Raw genomic sequence first — 19,054 nt, forward strand, 5'->3', positions numbered from 1 at the left:
TTTTGCTTCCTGAAATGTTTTTGCTGATTGTGGCAGGTAACTGGTGAGTATGCACAAATATAGTTTTGGTTTTGCTTCATCACGTAGGAACTCTGAGAAATAGACAGTTAACTGTTTACCAGCAATAACATATTTAATTGCGTTTATGTTTCTAATACGCTATTAAGTTTAACATAATTAAAAGTGTTTCGCTCCTGATTTTCGTTTGTATTCAATGTCCGGTGCATCACGTTGCAGTCTCCAAAAGTAGTCAGCAAGCATTGACAGATTCCAGTTCCCCTGATATCGCTTTTCCATTGTAGCAATGTCTTGGTAAAACCAAGATTTCGATGAAACGGTACGTGATGGGCAAATTTGGAAGTGATTTTCGTGATCAAAAGTCAAAAATCTATAAGGAACACCCAACAGTGTTCAAGAAGCAAAAACTTTGTTGTGCAGTGATATCAAACAATATAAGAAGACTTAGATTCTCATCCACATCCAAAACCACTATTCACTGTTTGTAGTAAACTATGGTATGGATTCTACAACCACAACAATCCACATCCAAAACTACCAATCACTATCTGTAGTAAACTGTGGTATGAATTCTAAAACCATAACAATCCACATCCAAAATTACCATTCACTGTTTGTAGCAAACTATGGTATGAATTCTCTAATCACAACGAACCACATCCAAAACTACAAGTCACTGTTTGTAGTAAATTATGGTATGGATTCTCTAACCACAACGATCCACATCCAAAACTACTATTCACTATTTGTAGTAAATTATGGTATAAATTCTACAACCACAATGATGTACACTCAATATTTTATTAAACCGCTATTTTAAGTCAATAACTTTGGTATCAAATTGTAGATTATAATTCAAATTTTAGCATTGGTTAAAATTAGATGTTTGTGATGTCCAAATACAAAATCTATAGTTTATTTTAAATTAGATATTTAATTACCAATATTGCTAAAGTAGAATAAAAGATAAGAATCCTCTATGTTTTCTAATTTATGTGATATTAATATATTTAATGAATCAACCACGGTGGTCCTACCAACCACTTTCATTTTTGAAAGTATTAGCTCACATATCCCTACTTTGCCCAGTGACGAAAGCTCAGGATGTACCCCATGTGGTCCTCTGTACAGTATTTACAAGGATTATTTGTTTCGTTTGTGTTTTGAATTTAGCGCAAAGAAACACGAGGGTTGTCTGCACTAGCCGTCCCTAATTTAGAGGTGAAAGCTAAGAGGGAAGGCAGCTAGACATAATCACTAACTCCTTGTTATTTGTTTTACCAAAAAATAATGTAACTGACCAACACATAATGACGACACACGGCTAAAAGAGCAAGAATTTTTGGTGGGACGGGGATTCGAATTTGCAACTTTTACATTGCGAGTCAAGCACCTTAACCACTCGGCCAATATTATTGGAACCAATAATATGATTGCAAATATGTTGCATCATTCAACTTCTGTTATATTAGTCAGACACTGATGAAAGGTCAGTAAAAAATTATATATGTATAATGTTATAAAATTTAAGCAAATCAGACTAAAGAGTTGTGGTTTTGTGTTATTTTTGTAAAAATTTTAGAAAAAACAATGTGTAATTTATACCTATTTCCTATTTTTTTGTGATGGTTACGAGGTCAGTCGAACTGATCAAACATATAAAGAGATACAAAAGTGAAAATATTATGAGACAAAATACAAAGTTCGTTTTTTAAAAATATTTGATAATTATTTGGAGGTTATTATAAAGATTTTACAAGTGAAATTTCACACTTTTCTACTGCATAAAAGTATTTTCAATCTTCAAATCAATATTACTTTGGAAGTTGGATAGTCGACATTTGAAAATAAAAATGCATTAGTAAATAATTTTAAATTGCTAAAATGTAATTTAAAAATCTAATACTTTGTATATGAAGGCCTTGTAATATTTACTGATAATCTTCAAAATTTCATTAATATATATGTGTATATTTTAAAGTTTTAGTTTAACTGTTATATGGTTACTTTTGAGGATAAAGGCTGTCGAAAACTGCTATTACAAGAAAAATGAATTTTTTTGAAAAAGTTGCGACAAAACCACTTCCAACCAAATGAACGTATCAAACGTCCTTAAAATCCAATTTTCTATTCAACATGCATGCTCTAGTTACCTACAGGCATAATTTAATTGAAGGAGTTTCCATGAAAAATAAAAATATATACATACTAAAATAGCAAGAAGATGAATTGACACAGTACTGACAATGACCTACATTAAAAAAAAAAAAACTCATTCCTCTTACAAAAATTTTAAACACTGAAATGTTAATAAAAACTAGTACATGAGATAGAATATGGAATTATATAAGTTTATTTACTAAGCAAATTATGCATTTCAAGAGCAACCTGAGTTAAGTGTGTCCTTTATTGCTAGTTTGTTCACAGGAGCGTAGATCCTGGGGGGATGGGAAGATACATCCCCCCCTTCATTTTAGGTGGAGGATATGGTGCATACAATCAACCCCTGTACAGTTTGGTCTGTTGAATTGTTTTATTGCATCACAGGCCTACAAATTCTGTGTTTGTTCTTGTGAGTCTCGTGTTTTTACCAATCGAATTACTTAATCAGGCCTAGATGTAGGCTTTTTCAGTACCTGAAATGTACATCTTTAATATAGGCGTGTTTCTAAGCTTTTCGATCTAAGCGATAGTTCGTAAGTATCAGTCAGTAGGCCTAAGTATACATGGCAGGCTTGCAAGCACTATCACAGAATCTACCTACGTCTTGTACGTAGTGTAAAACAAAGCAAAATTTTCATCACAACAGATTGAACAGAGCATGAAATTCGAAAATATTACTTCCAAGCGTAAACTCCTGTGATCTAGATCTGGCAGGTCATTTGTAGCTTGTAGCTGCATCAATCTTTTGTGCGGTTTTCCTACGCCATTTGTTCTTATGCATGTCTAGCCGGTTTTATTGTCGAACGCCTTACTCTTCTTCGCTGCCGAAGTCGCTGACCATAGTGTACGTTTAGTGCACAATTAACGACAGGTTCGTGCCGCTGGGATCCAGACGCGCCCTACAACACCCCCCTCCGCTCCCTTTAGTCTGAGCCTCGATTTTACAACAGGGCTCATTAGACCTGTGTTTGTGGCCCTCATTAATCCATGTAATTTCAGATTATCACCGCCTCTAATAAAGTGCTGGTGATTTATGGTAAAAGAACAATATATTTTCTTATCATAGATAGTAAAAATATTGTATTTTCTTGTATAATTAGAACACAAAAGGAGAGCGATTTCAACGGCCTGAAGCCTCTACTCGAATTGTGTTGCTAATTTTTTTTAGGTGTTTTTATTTAATAGACATGCTTATAGACATTATATCACAACGTGTTTGCCTTTTGATGAGCTTTAACAGGAATATAATATATTTGTGATTTTTTAAGTATTTTTCGAGAAACTTGTAATTACTTGTGTTGTAACTAGCACACATTATTGTCCCAGCGATGCCCAGGCGGTCAGTCGGCTCGGTAGTCGACGCATTCCACTTACATACATTGTACAGTTCAGTCCTACTTTCATTCTGTTCTATCCTCGTTCGTTGTACGTTAGAGTTTTTCAATAAAGACTGTATTTTAGCCTGTTGAGTCATCTGGGAAACAGATTCCAATTATGACAAGCAAGCGTCTGAAATTTTCCGATATTATACAGTTCTGCAAGCCAGTTACTAGTACTACAAGTGACAATGCAGATGCAGATAATCCAACAACCTCAAGCAAACGAATAGAAACTTGCCATACAGAGGAATTACCATGTTCATCAGAGGACGAGTCTGAAAATGCTTTTGCAACTATTGCACATCATGAACCACCAGATAGTTGTGAAACAAGTTTGTGCAGTAATGAAAAATCTGGCTTTCCACACTGTATCTGTGGAGTGTCAGTCATATGCTTTCATTGTGCCAAGGCGGAAAATAGAGGCCTTTTTACAGGGAAATTGGAGAGGCCAATGGAGTGTACCTTCATATCCACAGGTTTTTGCAACTGGAAAAAGGCAAAACAGAAATTCAATGAACACTAATCCTCCTCTCAGCACAGATTCTCTATATCTCCAGAAGGTTCACTTAATGTAATTCCAGTAACTGTCCAGCTACATGATGGAAAAAAGAAGCAGGAAGAAAAATGCAAAAGAAGTCTAGCCAAAATATTCAGAAGTTTACGTTTCTTACTGCGTCAAGGTTTAGCATTACGTGGACATACTGATACGGAGGGGAACTTCCTGCAGTTAATGAAGCTCCTGGAAGAGAAAAATCCTGAGTTGACGGCCTACTTGTTAAAGAAAACCACATTCACATCACCCCAGGCTCAGAATGAAATAATGGAGATGTTCAGCCATCAAATACTGAGAAACATAGCACACGAAGTGCAGCAAAGTAAAATATTTGCATTAATGGTTGATGGCACTCAAGATGTTACAGGTGCCGAACAGGAAGCAATATGTGTATGATACGTAGATGAGAATCTTGACGTCCATGAGACATTTCTTGGTTTGTACAGTGTTTCCAATACAACTGGTGAAACAATATCCTCGACTATACTTGATGTACTGACTAGACTCAAGTTACCACTGTCAGCTTTAAGAGCACAATCTTATGATGGAGCTGTTAACATGAGTGGTGCGTGCAGTAGATGCCAGGCAAAAATAAAAGAGAAGCAACCGTCAGCTTTGTTTTTTCACTGCTGAGCACACAAGGCTAATTTCATAATGCAACATGCAGTTGAAGCTTGTGAATGTCAGAGATCAGGCAAATACAAGAGATTCTATCCAGTGCAATTACATCTGCAGTGACATTATTGATTCTTTGTTTGAATTAGCAAATGAACTTGAAAGCACGAAGTGTCTTACTTCAGAGATCAGGCAAATACAAGAAAATCTTTGAAAATATTGTATCGTCAGACAGCCACAATGGTCCAGTTAAATACATCCGCCCACTGTATCCAACACGCTGGTTGTGCCGCCTATCTGCAATTACATCTGCAGTGACATTATTGATTCTTTGTTTGAATTAGCAAATGAAAATCAGATGTAGCAGTGAAAGCACGAGGTGTGCTGGACAGATTTGACAAAGGAAAAACAGTTTTAGGATTGTTGATGGCTCAGCATCCATCAGCTGCATTAAAGGAACTAAACCGTGCATTCCAAGCAAAATCAGCAACAGTATCTGGCATGATTGAAGCATCTGCAATGACAGTTGAGCAATTGCAGGTATTGCGAACAGAGGAAAATTACAACAAGATATTTGATGAAGCTGAGAAAAAGGTAACTTCCCTAGATCTGATGCCTGTTGAACTACCACGCATTCGCAGACCCCCCGGAAGGATCGCAGGTGATGGCTCAGCACACCATTCTGCAACAGCCAGAGATTACTACAGTAGCCAATATTTTGAATTTGTGGACACAGTCATAGAAAATCTGACCACTAGAATCAATGCAGACAACAATGACTTGAGGCAATATCTGGCACTTGAGAACATGGTCACATCTGGCAAGATTGACAACTCGGTTATAAACTTCTATCCAGAAATCTCTGCACAACGGCTCGAGTTTCATTTGCCCATGTTCAAAGGAACAAGAAAAGCAGTATCTTTGAAAGTTGCGAAGGATCTTTACTGTAAAATGTATGAAACAAGCCAGCAGATGTTTAGTGAAGTGTTTTTTCTCATGAAAATTTTGCTTGTATGTCCAGTATCCAGCTGCGAATGTAAACGCAGCTTTCCTTCATTAAGACGGTTGAAGACGTGGTTAAGGTCAACTATGTCTCAGTGCCTTCTCAACTATGTGGCAGTTTGTCACACTCACAAAGATGAGGTCGACAAGATAAATATAGAAGAGCTTATAAAAGAATGCATAAACAGATCATCACAAAGGAGGTCTACGTTTGGAAACATGTAGACTAGAGGACTAAATGAATCTTGCTTCAATGAAAAGTATGAATAATCATGTGCTACATTGTATTGATGTGATTTTCAAGAGTTCGCAAAGACATTTTAATTATTTTTATCAAATAACATGAACAGTTTTTCAGTAGATATAAATTTATCAAGGGTAATTACTAATTTTATTAATATTTGAAAACGTAATTCATGCAATGAAAGTTATTAGTAACCTTGTCAAGTATAATGGTCATACTGTGCAGTGTGCAGGAATAAATTCATGTGGCAGTTAATTTTGACACATTTGTCTTTATTCTATTAACATTTTGAAAACTGTTCACAACACCTCATTTATACAAACCTACGTGGAAACCTTGAAGTATCGTGGCAACAAGATTACTCTGTGAGTGCATGTTTACAGCTTTCAGGTTCACGTAATCAGATATTACCAACTTGCAAATTGAACAGTCCACATAAGTGGTTGTAAAAATCATCCCCCCATCGGATGTAAAAAAATCTATGCCCTTGTTTGTTCAACTCATAGAAACCTTTGGCCTTAATATTTTGAGTCTGATTACATTATCTTCAGTTATATTTTAATATATTACTGACATATTTACATTACCAAAATTAGGTTGGGTTAGAATACCATCTTCAGGAGTTTGTTTGTTGTTAAGAGTAAAGCATAAATTCAACCTTGGATTTTAGCATTGTAAACCCATAAACTTACCACTGATATACCTGTGGACCCAATTTCAGAAAATAAGTTTATGTTAATGATCTATAGTGGTCTGTCTTATTTTATAATTTAATTACATTAAACACAACTATCTTAACACAACTGGCTGCGGATATTACATGTGATTCTAGTCTTGAAAATGTTTAATTTTTTCCCCTGCTGGTGAAGTGTGTAAGTAGAGACTTAATATTATAAATGTTTAGTTTCTACTCTGTATAATTCCAGTTTTCTACACATCTCAATTTTTGTTTTGTTTAATTTTGCTCAAAGCTATTCTAGAAATAATTTTGCAAACCATTCCCTAATTATAAAGTGATAAATTAGTAAGAAAGACAGGTAGTGAACATCACTGACCAGCAACTCTTTACCAGTGAACGGTGGGATTGATCATAACTGTACAACACTTCCATGTTCGGTGTCTGAGTCCAAACCTGCAACCTGTGAGTGGAGAACTCTAACCACCACACAATAATTAAAATACAGTATACCACTTTTTAATTCAAATTTGTCTGTCTTTTTGTATGAAGTTTTATGTTTTTTCTGTCCTTCTTGTGTGAAGCTTTATGTCTATTTTTATTGTATAAAGCTTCATGTTTTGTCTGTCTATCTTGTATGAAGCTTTATGTTTTGTGTTTTTATTGTATAAAGCTTTATGTTTTGTCTATCTTGTGTGAAGCTTTATGTTTTTGTCTGTTTTTATTGTATAAAGAATTATGTTTTTGTCTGTTTTTACTGTTTTTTATATTTGTATCAGTTGTATATTTCTATCTGTTTTTTATTGTATAGAGCTTTATGTTTCTGTCTGTTTTTATTGTATAGAGCTTTATGTTTCTGTCTTATTGTATAACTATGTATTGTCTGTTATGTTAAAGTGTTATGTTTCTGTCTGTTTTATTGTATAAAACTTTATGGTTTTGTCTGTTTTCTTGTCTTTATTTTTGTTTGTATAAAGCTTTAGTTTTATGTCTTTCTTTTTGAAGCTTTATGTTTTTGTGTTTTTATTGTATAAAGCTTTATGTTTTGTCTATCTTGTGTGAAGCTTTATGTTTTTGTCTGTTTTTATTGTATAAAGAATTATGTTTTTGTCTGTTTTTACTGTGTACAGTTTTATATTTCTATCTGTTTTTATTGTATAGAGCTTTATGTTTCTATCTGTTTTTATTGTATAGAGCTTTATGTTTTTGTCTGTCTAACTTGTATAAAGTGTTATGTTTCTGTCTGTTTTTATTGTATAAAACTTTATGGTTTTGTCTTTCTTGTTTGAATCTTTGTGTTTTTGTCTCTTTCATGCGTGAAGGATTATGTTTCGTCTCTCTCACCAAAAGGTTTGTTTCTGCTGTCATAAAAGACAAGGAAACGTACTTTTTCATATTACCTTTCTTCAGAGTTAACTCACATAATATGTAAATATAAACTTTTACACCCTGCAGTTGTTATCCTAAGTTTAAAAGTGACTTACTGCTGTCATGTCTCTGCTCCACATGCTACAGCACTGTCCGTCACAAGTAGGACATGGACGTTGCATTGCATATCCACCACATTCTGCACAGTCTAGAGAAACGTGATTATCACTCCAACTCACCCCACACCTGCAAAGACGACTTGTTTAGTACGCCCACACTCGACCATTTTCAATACACCAAGTTAACTTACATTTTTTGCTTGTTTGTAGTTAAGCACAAAACTAAACAAATAACAACTGAAAGATCTGAAAGATTGATTCGAGTGCGTCTTCATATTTTACCAATACTTCACTGTTCCCATCCTACATATACGATCCTACATTTAAACACTAAAATTCAAATGTTATGAGAATGCTCTAGTTCGTTAAAACTAGCAAATAACTTTAATTCATTCCTGTAGCTTTGTCATCAATTTTGAACTTAGTCTAATTTCCGTTGTCAGGCCCGTTATTTTTTACTGATAGTAAAGATATTTTAAATATTTCGTCCTTTCTGCTCTAGATGTTAGCAGCTCTCACTTATCAAAGTTTGTTCTAATCTAATTTGTTAAGAACACAGCTATTTTATCGTTAAACTTTGATCTGAGATTCTTTGAAATATTATGTGGATAAATTAAAAATCTACAAAGTTATCATAAGTTATAATGGTTTCATAGACTTACGTAAAGCATGAGTTATAACGGTTTCATAAACTTACGTAAAGCAGGAGTTATAATGGTTTCGTAATTCTTCTAGTGTCAACATGCCGTTATCAGTATATGACCCTAATTCTTCCACACTGTGACAGTGATCTGGGTCCCAAAATCCAGCTTGATGACTCCACTCATACAGTAGCGCCGCCTTGTGAAAGTTGATGTTGTCAATATCATTGTAGTCGAAATGGGAGTAGCTAACATTAGACAGTAGTAAAGGATCGGACTTAGACTGGCGTATGTGAAACCCTGGTGGTAAGAAATATTCGTTGTTAAATAAAACAAACACAAAATTATAATTTTCGTCACTCAGACAAAACTATTAATCAACATAAGAATCGTTATTTACCTCTTACTGCCATTACGTTTCACTTCAATACGTAATATATTTCAACTAATAGGAACCTGTAGATATTCCACGATAAAAGTAAAGTGTACAATAACGACAAAAACAATGGTTGTTTGATAAATGGTGCGTGTTTCATGAATTCCCGACCTGACATGGCCAAGCGTGTTAAGGCGTAATCTGACGGTCGCGGGTTCGAATCCCCGTCGTACCAAACATGCTTGCCCTCTCAGCCGTGAGGACGTTATAATGTTACGGTCAATCCGACTATTCATTCGTTGGTAAAAGAGTAGCCCAATAGTTGGCGGTGGGTGGTGATGACTAGCTGCCTTCCCTCTAGTCTTACACTGCTAAATTAGGGACGGCTAGCGCAGATAGCCCTCGAGTGGCTTTGCGCGAAATTCAAAACAAACAACCATGAATACCTAGAGCTGATGTAAACTCCGTAATAGTAAAGGTACCATAAAGTACATGAAGCGGTTAAAATACTTTTACATATCTTTGAAAGTTGAAAGAATTCTCCCTCACGATAGAATGGAGGTACGGTTACCACACTTTAATTCTTTCGACCACAAACAAAATAACAATGTAGTACACAGCTCTGTGCAATCACGCAAGCGCATTAGTGAACCCGTAAATTGAAGTGAGATGGACCCAAACACAAGAGATAACTGAACCAAAGGTACGACTAACGACATCGTAGAATATAGTAGCCTCACGCAATAGAGCCTAAAATATTAAATAAACCAATTATAGGTTTATTTCATAACATGGAAACAAGTACATTATACGTTTATGCTTCTTTGTCTAATATAATACAAAACGCTCCCAAAGTAAAATAAAACAAGTAATCTCACGTAATATGGTGGCGGGCTTTGTCAGTTGGGGCGTAACTCCAGAAAGTTGAGTGTAAATAAGTCACTTTAGTACACATGATTTTAATTTTCAATGGATAAACGTGAATATTCACACCATTTGAACCGCGTATAGAAAGTCTAAGTGCAATACAGCTTTTCCTGATGCAGTTCCCCATTATAATGTACATATTTTACAACAGATGGCGGAATAGGCATAAAAGTTGGATCAATTTAACTTGACGAAATGCGGTTGTTTTGCTTTAAGTGTTGTTATGTGTTTCTTTTTATCATTCTAACAAAGATGTGAATGAAATTTTCACTTTATATATAAAATGATAAAAACTATAACCCGAGACCTTTTGATAGGTACTCGAGTTAAATAGTTTGTTTTTTTAATCGTTTTATGTTCAGACGACTTGAACCTACGTGTTTCTCTAATGTCATGAATCCGCGTTATAAAACTTAAATCTCAGAATGATTTTTAAATAATAAACAGGATTAACATAAGTTTATAGATTCTGCTTGAATGATTAAATGTTTTTATATCCTGGTCTATAATTACAGAGAATGCTCCTCTTTACATAAACACAATGGCTAACTGGGCTGTACTTACAGCGAGGGTCGAACCCCACATTTTCGTGATATAAACCCAAAAATTTCCTGCCAAGCCACTAGGGTACACTGATAAACGTAAAAACGCCATGAGTTCATGTGAAGAAATGTTCAAGTTCTGAAGCCACTAATGAAGTACAGATTTCCTCTACGAATTATGATGGTTTGTTTAATAAAATAGTATTCTGTGTGTGTTTAGTCATGTGAATGAATAACTATCACACACCTGAGATCTCGCGGAAACTCTGGGAGTATCAGTCCTTTCAAAGGAACCTTTGGAAAACAGTCGCCACGGTTACTCACCTAACAACGTAGTAACATATTTCTTAAATACGTACCTCTTAAAAACACACGTTCTTTAAGTTCACGTAGAATCAAACTTATCGAGTGTGAAACTAAATTAGACAGACAGAAAGAAGGAATAGTCCATATGATTGAGTTAAACACGGACTAAAACTGTAACACGCTGTCGTTATTAGAACCTACAAAAATATGGAGCTGTTGTATAACAAAGTCCACACTTACATGTCAACTGTTATCAGTCCAGCCAGCTCATAGATTACGTTATCAAAGTCTGTTGTTCTACAACACAGTCCACACCTATATGTCAACTGTTATCAATCCAGCCAGCTCATAGATTACGTTATCAAAGTGAGTTGTTCTACAAACACAGTTCGCACCTATATGTCAACTGTTATCAGTCCAGCCAGCTCATACATTACGTTATCAAAGTGTGTTGTTCTACAACACAGTCCACACCTATATGTCAACTGTCATCAGTCCAGCCAGCTCATAGATTACGTTATCAAAGTGTGTTGTTCTACAACACAGTCCACACCTATATGTCAACTGTTATCAGTCCAGCCAGCTCATACATTACGTTATCAAAGTGTGTTGTTCTACAACACAGTCCACACCTATATGTCAACTGTCATCAGTCCAGCCAGCTCATAGATGACGTTATCAAAGTGAGTTGTTCTACAACACAGTCCACACCTATATGTCAACTGTTATCAATCCAGCCAGCTCATAGATTACGTTATCAAAGTGTGTTGTTCTACAACACAGTCCACACCTATATGTCAACTGTCATCAGTCCAGCCAACTCATAGATTACGTTATCAAAGTGTGTTGTTCTACAACACAGTCCACACCTATATGTCAACTGTTATCAGTCTAGGTATGTGATAACTAACTTTAACAAAGTTTGCTTTATTGATATTCGTTACATAATTGTAATATTAATTAAGACACGTGTTAATCACTTCTTTCAAAATTTGTTTCTATCACGATATGAAGATAATGAGGAAACTACAGGATCGTTTATAAAACATTCGTATCCACACAGAAAACTAACATAGTTGATGTAAGCTATCAACAGTTACGTCACTTTAACTGTGCTATCGGTATTTTGTTTTCTCTGTTTATCGTAGAAAGCCTCGTGCAGTATTCTGCATGGATGACGAGGTATCCCGGAACATGCCTCTGGTCCCAGGAAACGAAATTTTCTAACTTCTGTTTTTGTCCTGCGTCAAGAGTTGTCTTTCTTCACAAATAAATTGATGATTCTAAGGCACGCGCTGCACGTCACCTGAACAAATTGCATGCTATAAATCCGTTTATCACGTGAGGCAGGATTTCGATTTCCCCTTTCCCAGCTGTGTCCAGCCTCCGTTGTCACAGAAAGATGAAGCTTGCATACGTAGGTTATGACGTCAATCGCTGTCAGGTCGATAAGTTCTCAAACGAAGTTAATGAATAGCTCAAAACTAGTACAGGTTTTTATAAATAAATTCAAATGCGAATAAAATATTATTTTCGTATCGTGTGATCTAAAACATTATTTGTCACATTGTTACTACAGAACCACCGTTCTGAATTGTTTGAAATTATCCTTGGGAAAAATTTAAAATATAAGATGAATGATTTAACACCATCTTCAATATATATTTTCCACGAGTAATAAATACTAAATATTGGTTGTTTACTCTTACTTTTCACATTTCCGTCTGAATTTCGTTCTTTTTCTCAGTTTTCTTTGACTCGCCATACATCTTATATACATATTACTCACCTAATTGAAAATATAATGTAGTAACATTAAATTATTTTATAATCTCTTACTAAAACTGTATTAACAGTTTACCTTGTGGTAACGAGGCTGCTGTTCGGTTTTCCATCATTACACGTGTTCTGCCAGTAAAACAGACTTCCCTAACGGACTTTTTCGTGATGCCGGGTGAACAATCTTTCATCACATCCAACACAGTTCCTCACGCAAGCAATAAATTTGTTCTGTCGTGTGTCTGGCCCAACCGCGCATTGCTTGAGTGCTGACGTAAATTCCCACGTGAGCACGCTGTCTGGATCAAACGCCAAATATTCGTGGTGCATGAACAAAACAGATTTCGTAAATGTATTTCAAGAATATGTACGTGTCACGTGCCTAGTGGATGACTTTCAACACAGTCTGCCCCTGGTGTAAAGTATCGGATCTTTAACTATATTCGTTATGAATTACACGTGAAGAAAAACCATATTTAAAACAACATACATATTAAATTCGTGATGACGAGAAAACCCATTTGTATAGAAAAATATATATGTAAAAACGGCTGGTATGAGTAGAGAAAGCTTTATGTAGAGGAGCGAACAACGTTTCGACCTTCTTCGGTTATCGCCAAGTTCACAAAGAAAGAAGAGGTAACTGACCGATAGCTGACCACATGTTTGAAGGCGGTTGTGTAATTGAGTGTAGGAATGTGGAGGGTGTGCTTAGATGTTGGATTATGTTTATTAATATAGGTATTAAGGTGTTCCTTTGTATTGGTTTATTTTGGGCTTGAGTTGTTGTATAAATAAGGCTTCTTTAATTTTGCGTTTGTTTATGTCTATTTCTTTATTTAGTATTTGGGTGTTTTCTATGGTTATGTTGTGTTTATTTGATTTGCAGTGTCCGAAAACGTGTGAAGGTGACTTTTTGTGATCTATGAATTTGGTTTCCATTTTCCTACTTGTTTCTCCAATATAGAAGTCGTGGCAGTTATCACATTGTATTTTAAAAATAATGTTGGTGTTGTGTTTGTCAGTGTAGTTTTTACATAGCATAGACCTTCGTTTTGTGCCTGGTTTTTGAATAAATTTGGTCTTAACTGGAATATCATATTTTGTTACTAGTTTTTGCCAAATGTTGGTTATTTTTGTGTTGATATCGGGAATATATGGTATGTGGTCGGCTATCAGTCAGTTACATTTTTCTTTCTTTGTGAACCTGATGATGAACGAAGAAGGTCGAAACGTTGTTCGCTCCTCTACATAGAGTTTTCACTATCCATACAAGCCGTTTTTACATATATATATATGTACATACATATTGAATATTGCAACAACTTGCAAGTTGTTAGTTCGTTAATATCATGACAAAACTTTAACTGTTGCTTTATCTAGGTTTCAAAACGCTTAAGTTATTTCGAAATTTTCGTCACTTAATTTGGCTTCAGTCTACAGAAAACATAAATTTTAACAGCTAAGATTTCAAAATAGCAAAACCTCGGTTAAACGTTCACCCTAAACATCGTTTCATCAACTTTACTTGGGTCACGGTTTTTTAATTGGTGTTTTGGATTTCGCGCAAAGCTACGCGAGGGCTATTTGTAGAATAAGACAAGAGAGAAGGCAGCTAGTTCTGGTACTGAACGATAGGCCTCATGGATAATGAATTGTTGGAGACAAAATATAAATCTGAAATGCTATTTGATTCCACAGTGGTCAAATTAAGAGAAAATTGTGAATGAACTTCTCCATTTAACGTCATTTTCATCACAAATTTAGGCTTAATAGTTGATATTACATTGTTTACGTATGGTTATAGAATTTACAGTAACTGGAATAATCGCATGCAATATATACTCGTGTACGTGGCCTTAATTATTTGAATACAGCTATCTTAATTGAATTATACCGAATGTTACAGTAAATGCATGGTCCTGACGAAAGCCTTAAGCTCACATCTTGAGGCAATTAACATATTTAAAATATTCTCTACCGAGTTATCTGTATTATCTTATATAACCGTCATATAGACTTTTGGCTGGTGTTTTGCTCTCGTATAGTTCACGCATTCCCGTCAGTAACAAAAGATCACATGACCAATGACTTGTGGAAGACAATATATATTATACTAAAGCAGTAATATATTAATTATGGAGAATATGACAAAAATTATAGAGTAACCAATTGAAGTTGTCACTAGACAGCTGAAAGTTTTTCACACCATTACAAAAATGTGTAGTTTAGTAAGGTTTGTATTGATAAAATGTACTTTTATAAAATGTCCGAGATAAAATACAAATAATTAGTGCTGCCATCTTCTAACAAATACATGATCCACTATATACTAACTTGTGATTTACAAAATTTATTTGAAATAAATATGTTATCAAACTAAACTTCTTCCTACCATTTCAAGTCCACTGTGAACAGAAATGTGTTACATCTTCCTACCATTTCAGGTCCACTGTGAGCATAAATGTGTTACATCTTCCTACCATTTCAAGTCCACTGTGAAAAGAAATGTGTTACATCTTCCTACCATTTCAGGTCCATTGTGAATAGAAATGTGTTACATCCTCCTACCATTTCAAGTCCACTGTGAACAGAAATGTGTTACACCTTCCTACCATTTCAGGTCCACTTCGAACATAAGTGTGTTACATCTTCCTACCATTTCAGGTCCACTTCGAACATAAATGTGTTACGTCTTTTTTCGTCTCTGGTCTACATTTTATCATTTCCGCTATTTAAAATCTGTCATGATGTATACGAATCCAAAAAAGAAAACCACGTGTTTCAGATATGTCTAACCATTTAGTTTAAATATTGGATAATGTGGACAATAGGTATGTGAATATTTACAATTGTTCACAGTGGTTTGAAAAATTACCAAACTCTAAAAGAAAAGAAGAGCGCACAAACGAAACATTTCATATTTAATATATTTAATAAAATATATTCCAAGCTCTGAGTCTGTGCTGTCCATTGTATGTGACAAATTATATTTATCATAAGACATTATGTTAGGCGTACTACGTTTTTAACAATGCATTCCTAATTCGTCCTACTATATTCGACATATGCATTCTCGACGACGCGTTTAATTCAGTCCAAATTGAACTGCATACAATAAACGCAGGTGTGATCGAAACAAGCTGTGAGGGCATTATAATATGATGGTCAATCCTGCAGTTCGTTGGTAAAAGAGTTGAGTGTGGGTGGTGGCGACTGGCTGCTCTCTGGTGTTTCACTGCTAAATTAGGAACGGCTAGCGCAAATAGCCCTCGTGTAGCTTTGCGCGAAATTCAAAAGAACCAAACTATTTATTATAACAACTGTTATTTTGGCACACCTAAAAAGACTAACAAATAGAGATACAACAAAGAAAATACCCACCACTAGAACACAATAATACCACAGCATATACAAATAAAGAAAAATCTAAAATATTCGAACAAGTTGAAAACACGTTTAAAACACAGAACTACCTAGACATGATTACATTTTTCTATAATAAAGCAAATAACTTTGTAATGAATAACAGTGAACTATTCAAACCACTCTTCCCAGTAGACTTAGATAACTATCAAATTAACAACAGAAACGAATACACAAACACAATTAATTTCAAATACAATTTCAGCACAAAAACTCATAGAAGTAATAAAAACACAAAAATTAAATCACCAGGAGAAGATGGTATACAAGCCATTCTTCTTTAAAAAGGCACTCCGAAATTATTTGAACATCTCACAGCAGTTTTAATCCATCATTATTTTCTGATTATACCCTGGTTTCTTGGAGGCATGCAAATGTATTAATGTTCAATAAAGAAGGAAAGCCAGCCAATAACCCAAATAGCTACCGACCAATCAGCCTGACCAGCTGTGTAGGCAAAATTCTTGAGAGAATAATCAGTAACGGACTCTCCACATTCCTGGAGACAACATCAAAATTACCAGAAGAACAAAATGGTTTCAGAAAATTCAGACAAATAACAGACCACTTAGTAAGATTAACCGAAGCAATTGTAGATAGTTTTAATAAACGAAAATGCACTGTCGCTTGCTTTCTGGATATTGAGAAGGCATTCTACACTGGTATGGCATAACGGTCTCCGGTTCCAAATACAAGAAATGGGACTACCGCGGGGAACTATCCGCTGGCTATCTAACTTTCTGGAAAACATATCATGTAGAATAAATGTTGAAGGGATCTTCTCAGAGAGTTTCACTCCAGAAGCTGGTGTCCCTCAAGGAGACGTAGTTAGCCCTATCCTCATGTATGTGAATAGAATGCCTATAAGAGATCCAAACAATGGATACTCATCACAGTTCGCAGACGATTTAGCAGTCTGGAAAAATGCATCAACACCAGCAATAGCAGCCACAAACATACAACCATAATTAAATAGAGTAAGTGAATATTGTCAAAAATACAGAATCAAAATAAACACAACTAGTAGTATTCACTAAGTTAACTAAACATAAAACAGTGCAACTACAGATCTACATGAATGGAGAACTATTCCAGATTGCTACATCAGCAAAATTGTTAGGACTTACTTTTGACTCAAAACTTACGAGGGTAAACCACATAAATAATATTAGAACAAAAATTTGACGAAGAACAAACTATGCCAGGAGTTTAACTGGCAGAAACAGTGGAGCTACGGTAGACAACATCATTAAAATATATAAAACATACATTAGACCCATCATTGACAATGCAGCCCCTGCATGGATAAATATAACCAAAAAACTACTTCAAACAAAACTACAAGCAATACAAAATACACTACTCACAGCAGCTTATAAAGCACCCAGAATAACATCATCTGAATTCATGCATAAATACGCACATATTGAAACAATAACAGATAGACTACTACATACTACAATAAACTATTTTAACAAAAATTGGAGCAAAAATGAACTAGTAAGCGAACTTGACAGGTATTGTTTACATGATGAGAATAGACCTAAGCACCTTTCCTCAGTGAATATATATTTTCTAAATAAATAAAAGGCCATCTATAAACTAGACTCCACATTAGATTAGGGATTGATTACTAAACATTGAAAAGGTGTTTATGAAAACGTTTTAGTTAATACTTTTGTTGTTTTGCCCTTCTGGAGTTTACTGATATGACAGCAAGGTTGCAGGTGTGGTTATTACCACTGCTGTTGCACAAGTATGTCTTGAGAAACTTCTCTCACAGGCAGCTGAAGTGACAGGCAGGGTCACAGCGATGCATACAAGTTTGTGGAGATCTATGAAGGCATCCTTGTATGGCTCCAGCATGATTGTAAGCTCCAATGGTGTGGATACTTCCTGCCCCTTGTCTTTCTTCCTGGCAATTAGCCAGTTCAACTGGTGGACCTCCATTGCGAGATCAACCTCTGCCACACCATAGTTTGCTGCCATTCCTAAGAGTGCTTGTTTGTCCAGAAATGTGGAGCATTTGGGGTTTAATGCAGTTGCACCCATCACAATACTGCAGGCATCAGAGGAGAATCTTCTATTCAGCTCGTTGATCATCCTGTCTATGATGGCATAGAAGGTGTGTCTCCTGGCATTCGGTGTTGGTTCATCTCTTTGACCAGAACTAGATGTGATTATGAATTCGTCCAGGTGTCTGGACAGGTGCCTGTTACAATAATGTAATTACTACATTACATTAAATTAGGCACTTCTAAATAGCCCAATGACAATTTCAAAATTCATTCTAGATTTGTTTAGAAATATTATTTGGTCAGTTAACATGTAAGGTTATTATCTAATCATAAGTATAACATTAATTGGATTGTAAGTCACAAGTTTAAGTGTATGCCACAATCATCAGCACAATTTTGGATGGCTGATACACAATACACTTATACATGCATGCTATGTTTTACTTTTCAATAAAAGATAAATGAAATTAATGGGTAAATACCTGTAAAACCTTTGGTTTATCAAATAAAATTCCTGATGATCTGTTGTAACTTGAAATCAACATGGTTGTCTAATTTTCGCCAAAGCTCAAGATAGAATGGCATTACACAGGGAGCAGCAATGCAGCGCATGAGTTTCAGTGCATTCAGTACGTTGCTATGGGATGCATGACACATACTTCCGTCTTAATGAAGACGTTGAGTTCTACAGATCTATATCTATTTTATGTTAATTGTTAAGCAACAACGACGATTGTGTTTTCCATATTTTATGAATATATGTTGGTAACAATATTGGGGGCTGAGGGGGCTTGGTTCATTTAGGGGGCTCAAGCCCCCCTTGGTGCCACCACTGAAAACACTAAAGACTATTTAAACACATTTTTTCAGTTCAAATCTCTTTAAATGTGTTTTAACATATC

At 35.3% G+C, this 19,054-nt stretch overlaps 1 protein-coding gene across 2 annotated transcripts in view; it reads right to left on the minus strand.

Annotated features, from left to right (window-relative positions):
- Positions 1 to 19,054, minus strand: part of LOC143233490 (uncharacterized) — a 31,645-nt gene that overhangs the window by 3,422 nt on the left and 9,169 nt on the right. The window contains exons 1-3 of one of the 2 annotated variants that reach the window (XM_076469772.1): positions 12,791 to 13,017; positions 8,835 to 9,078; positions 8,135 to 8,264 (exon numbers count right to left, since the gene is read on the minus strand). In XM_076469772.1, the coding sequence (XP_076325887.1) occupies positions 8,135 to 8,264; positions 8,835 to 9,078; positions 12,791 to 12,899 (483 nt within the window). In that variant the 5' untranslated portion in view covers positions 12,900 to 13,017. Of the gene's footprint in view, positions 1 to 8,134; positions 8,265 to 8,834; positions 9,079 to 12,790; positions 13,018 to 19,054 lie in introns of those variants that run through there. The other variant, XM_076469771.1, reaches the window with a different exon arrangement.

Source organism: Tachypleus tridentatus, chromosome 12 (genome assembly GCF_004210375.1).
Source record: "Tachypleus tridentatus isolate NWPU-2018 chromosome 12, ASM421037v1, whole genome shotgun sequence".
Classification (NCBI taxonomy): domain Eukaryota; kingdom Metazoa; phylum Arthropoda; class Merostomata; order Xiphosura; family Limulidae; genus Tachypleus; species Tachypleus tridentatus.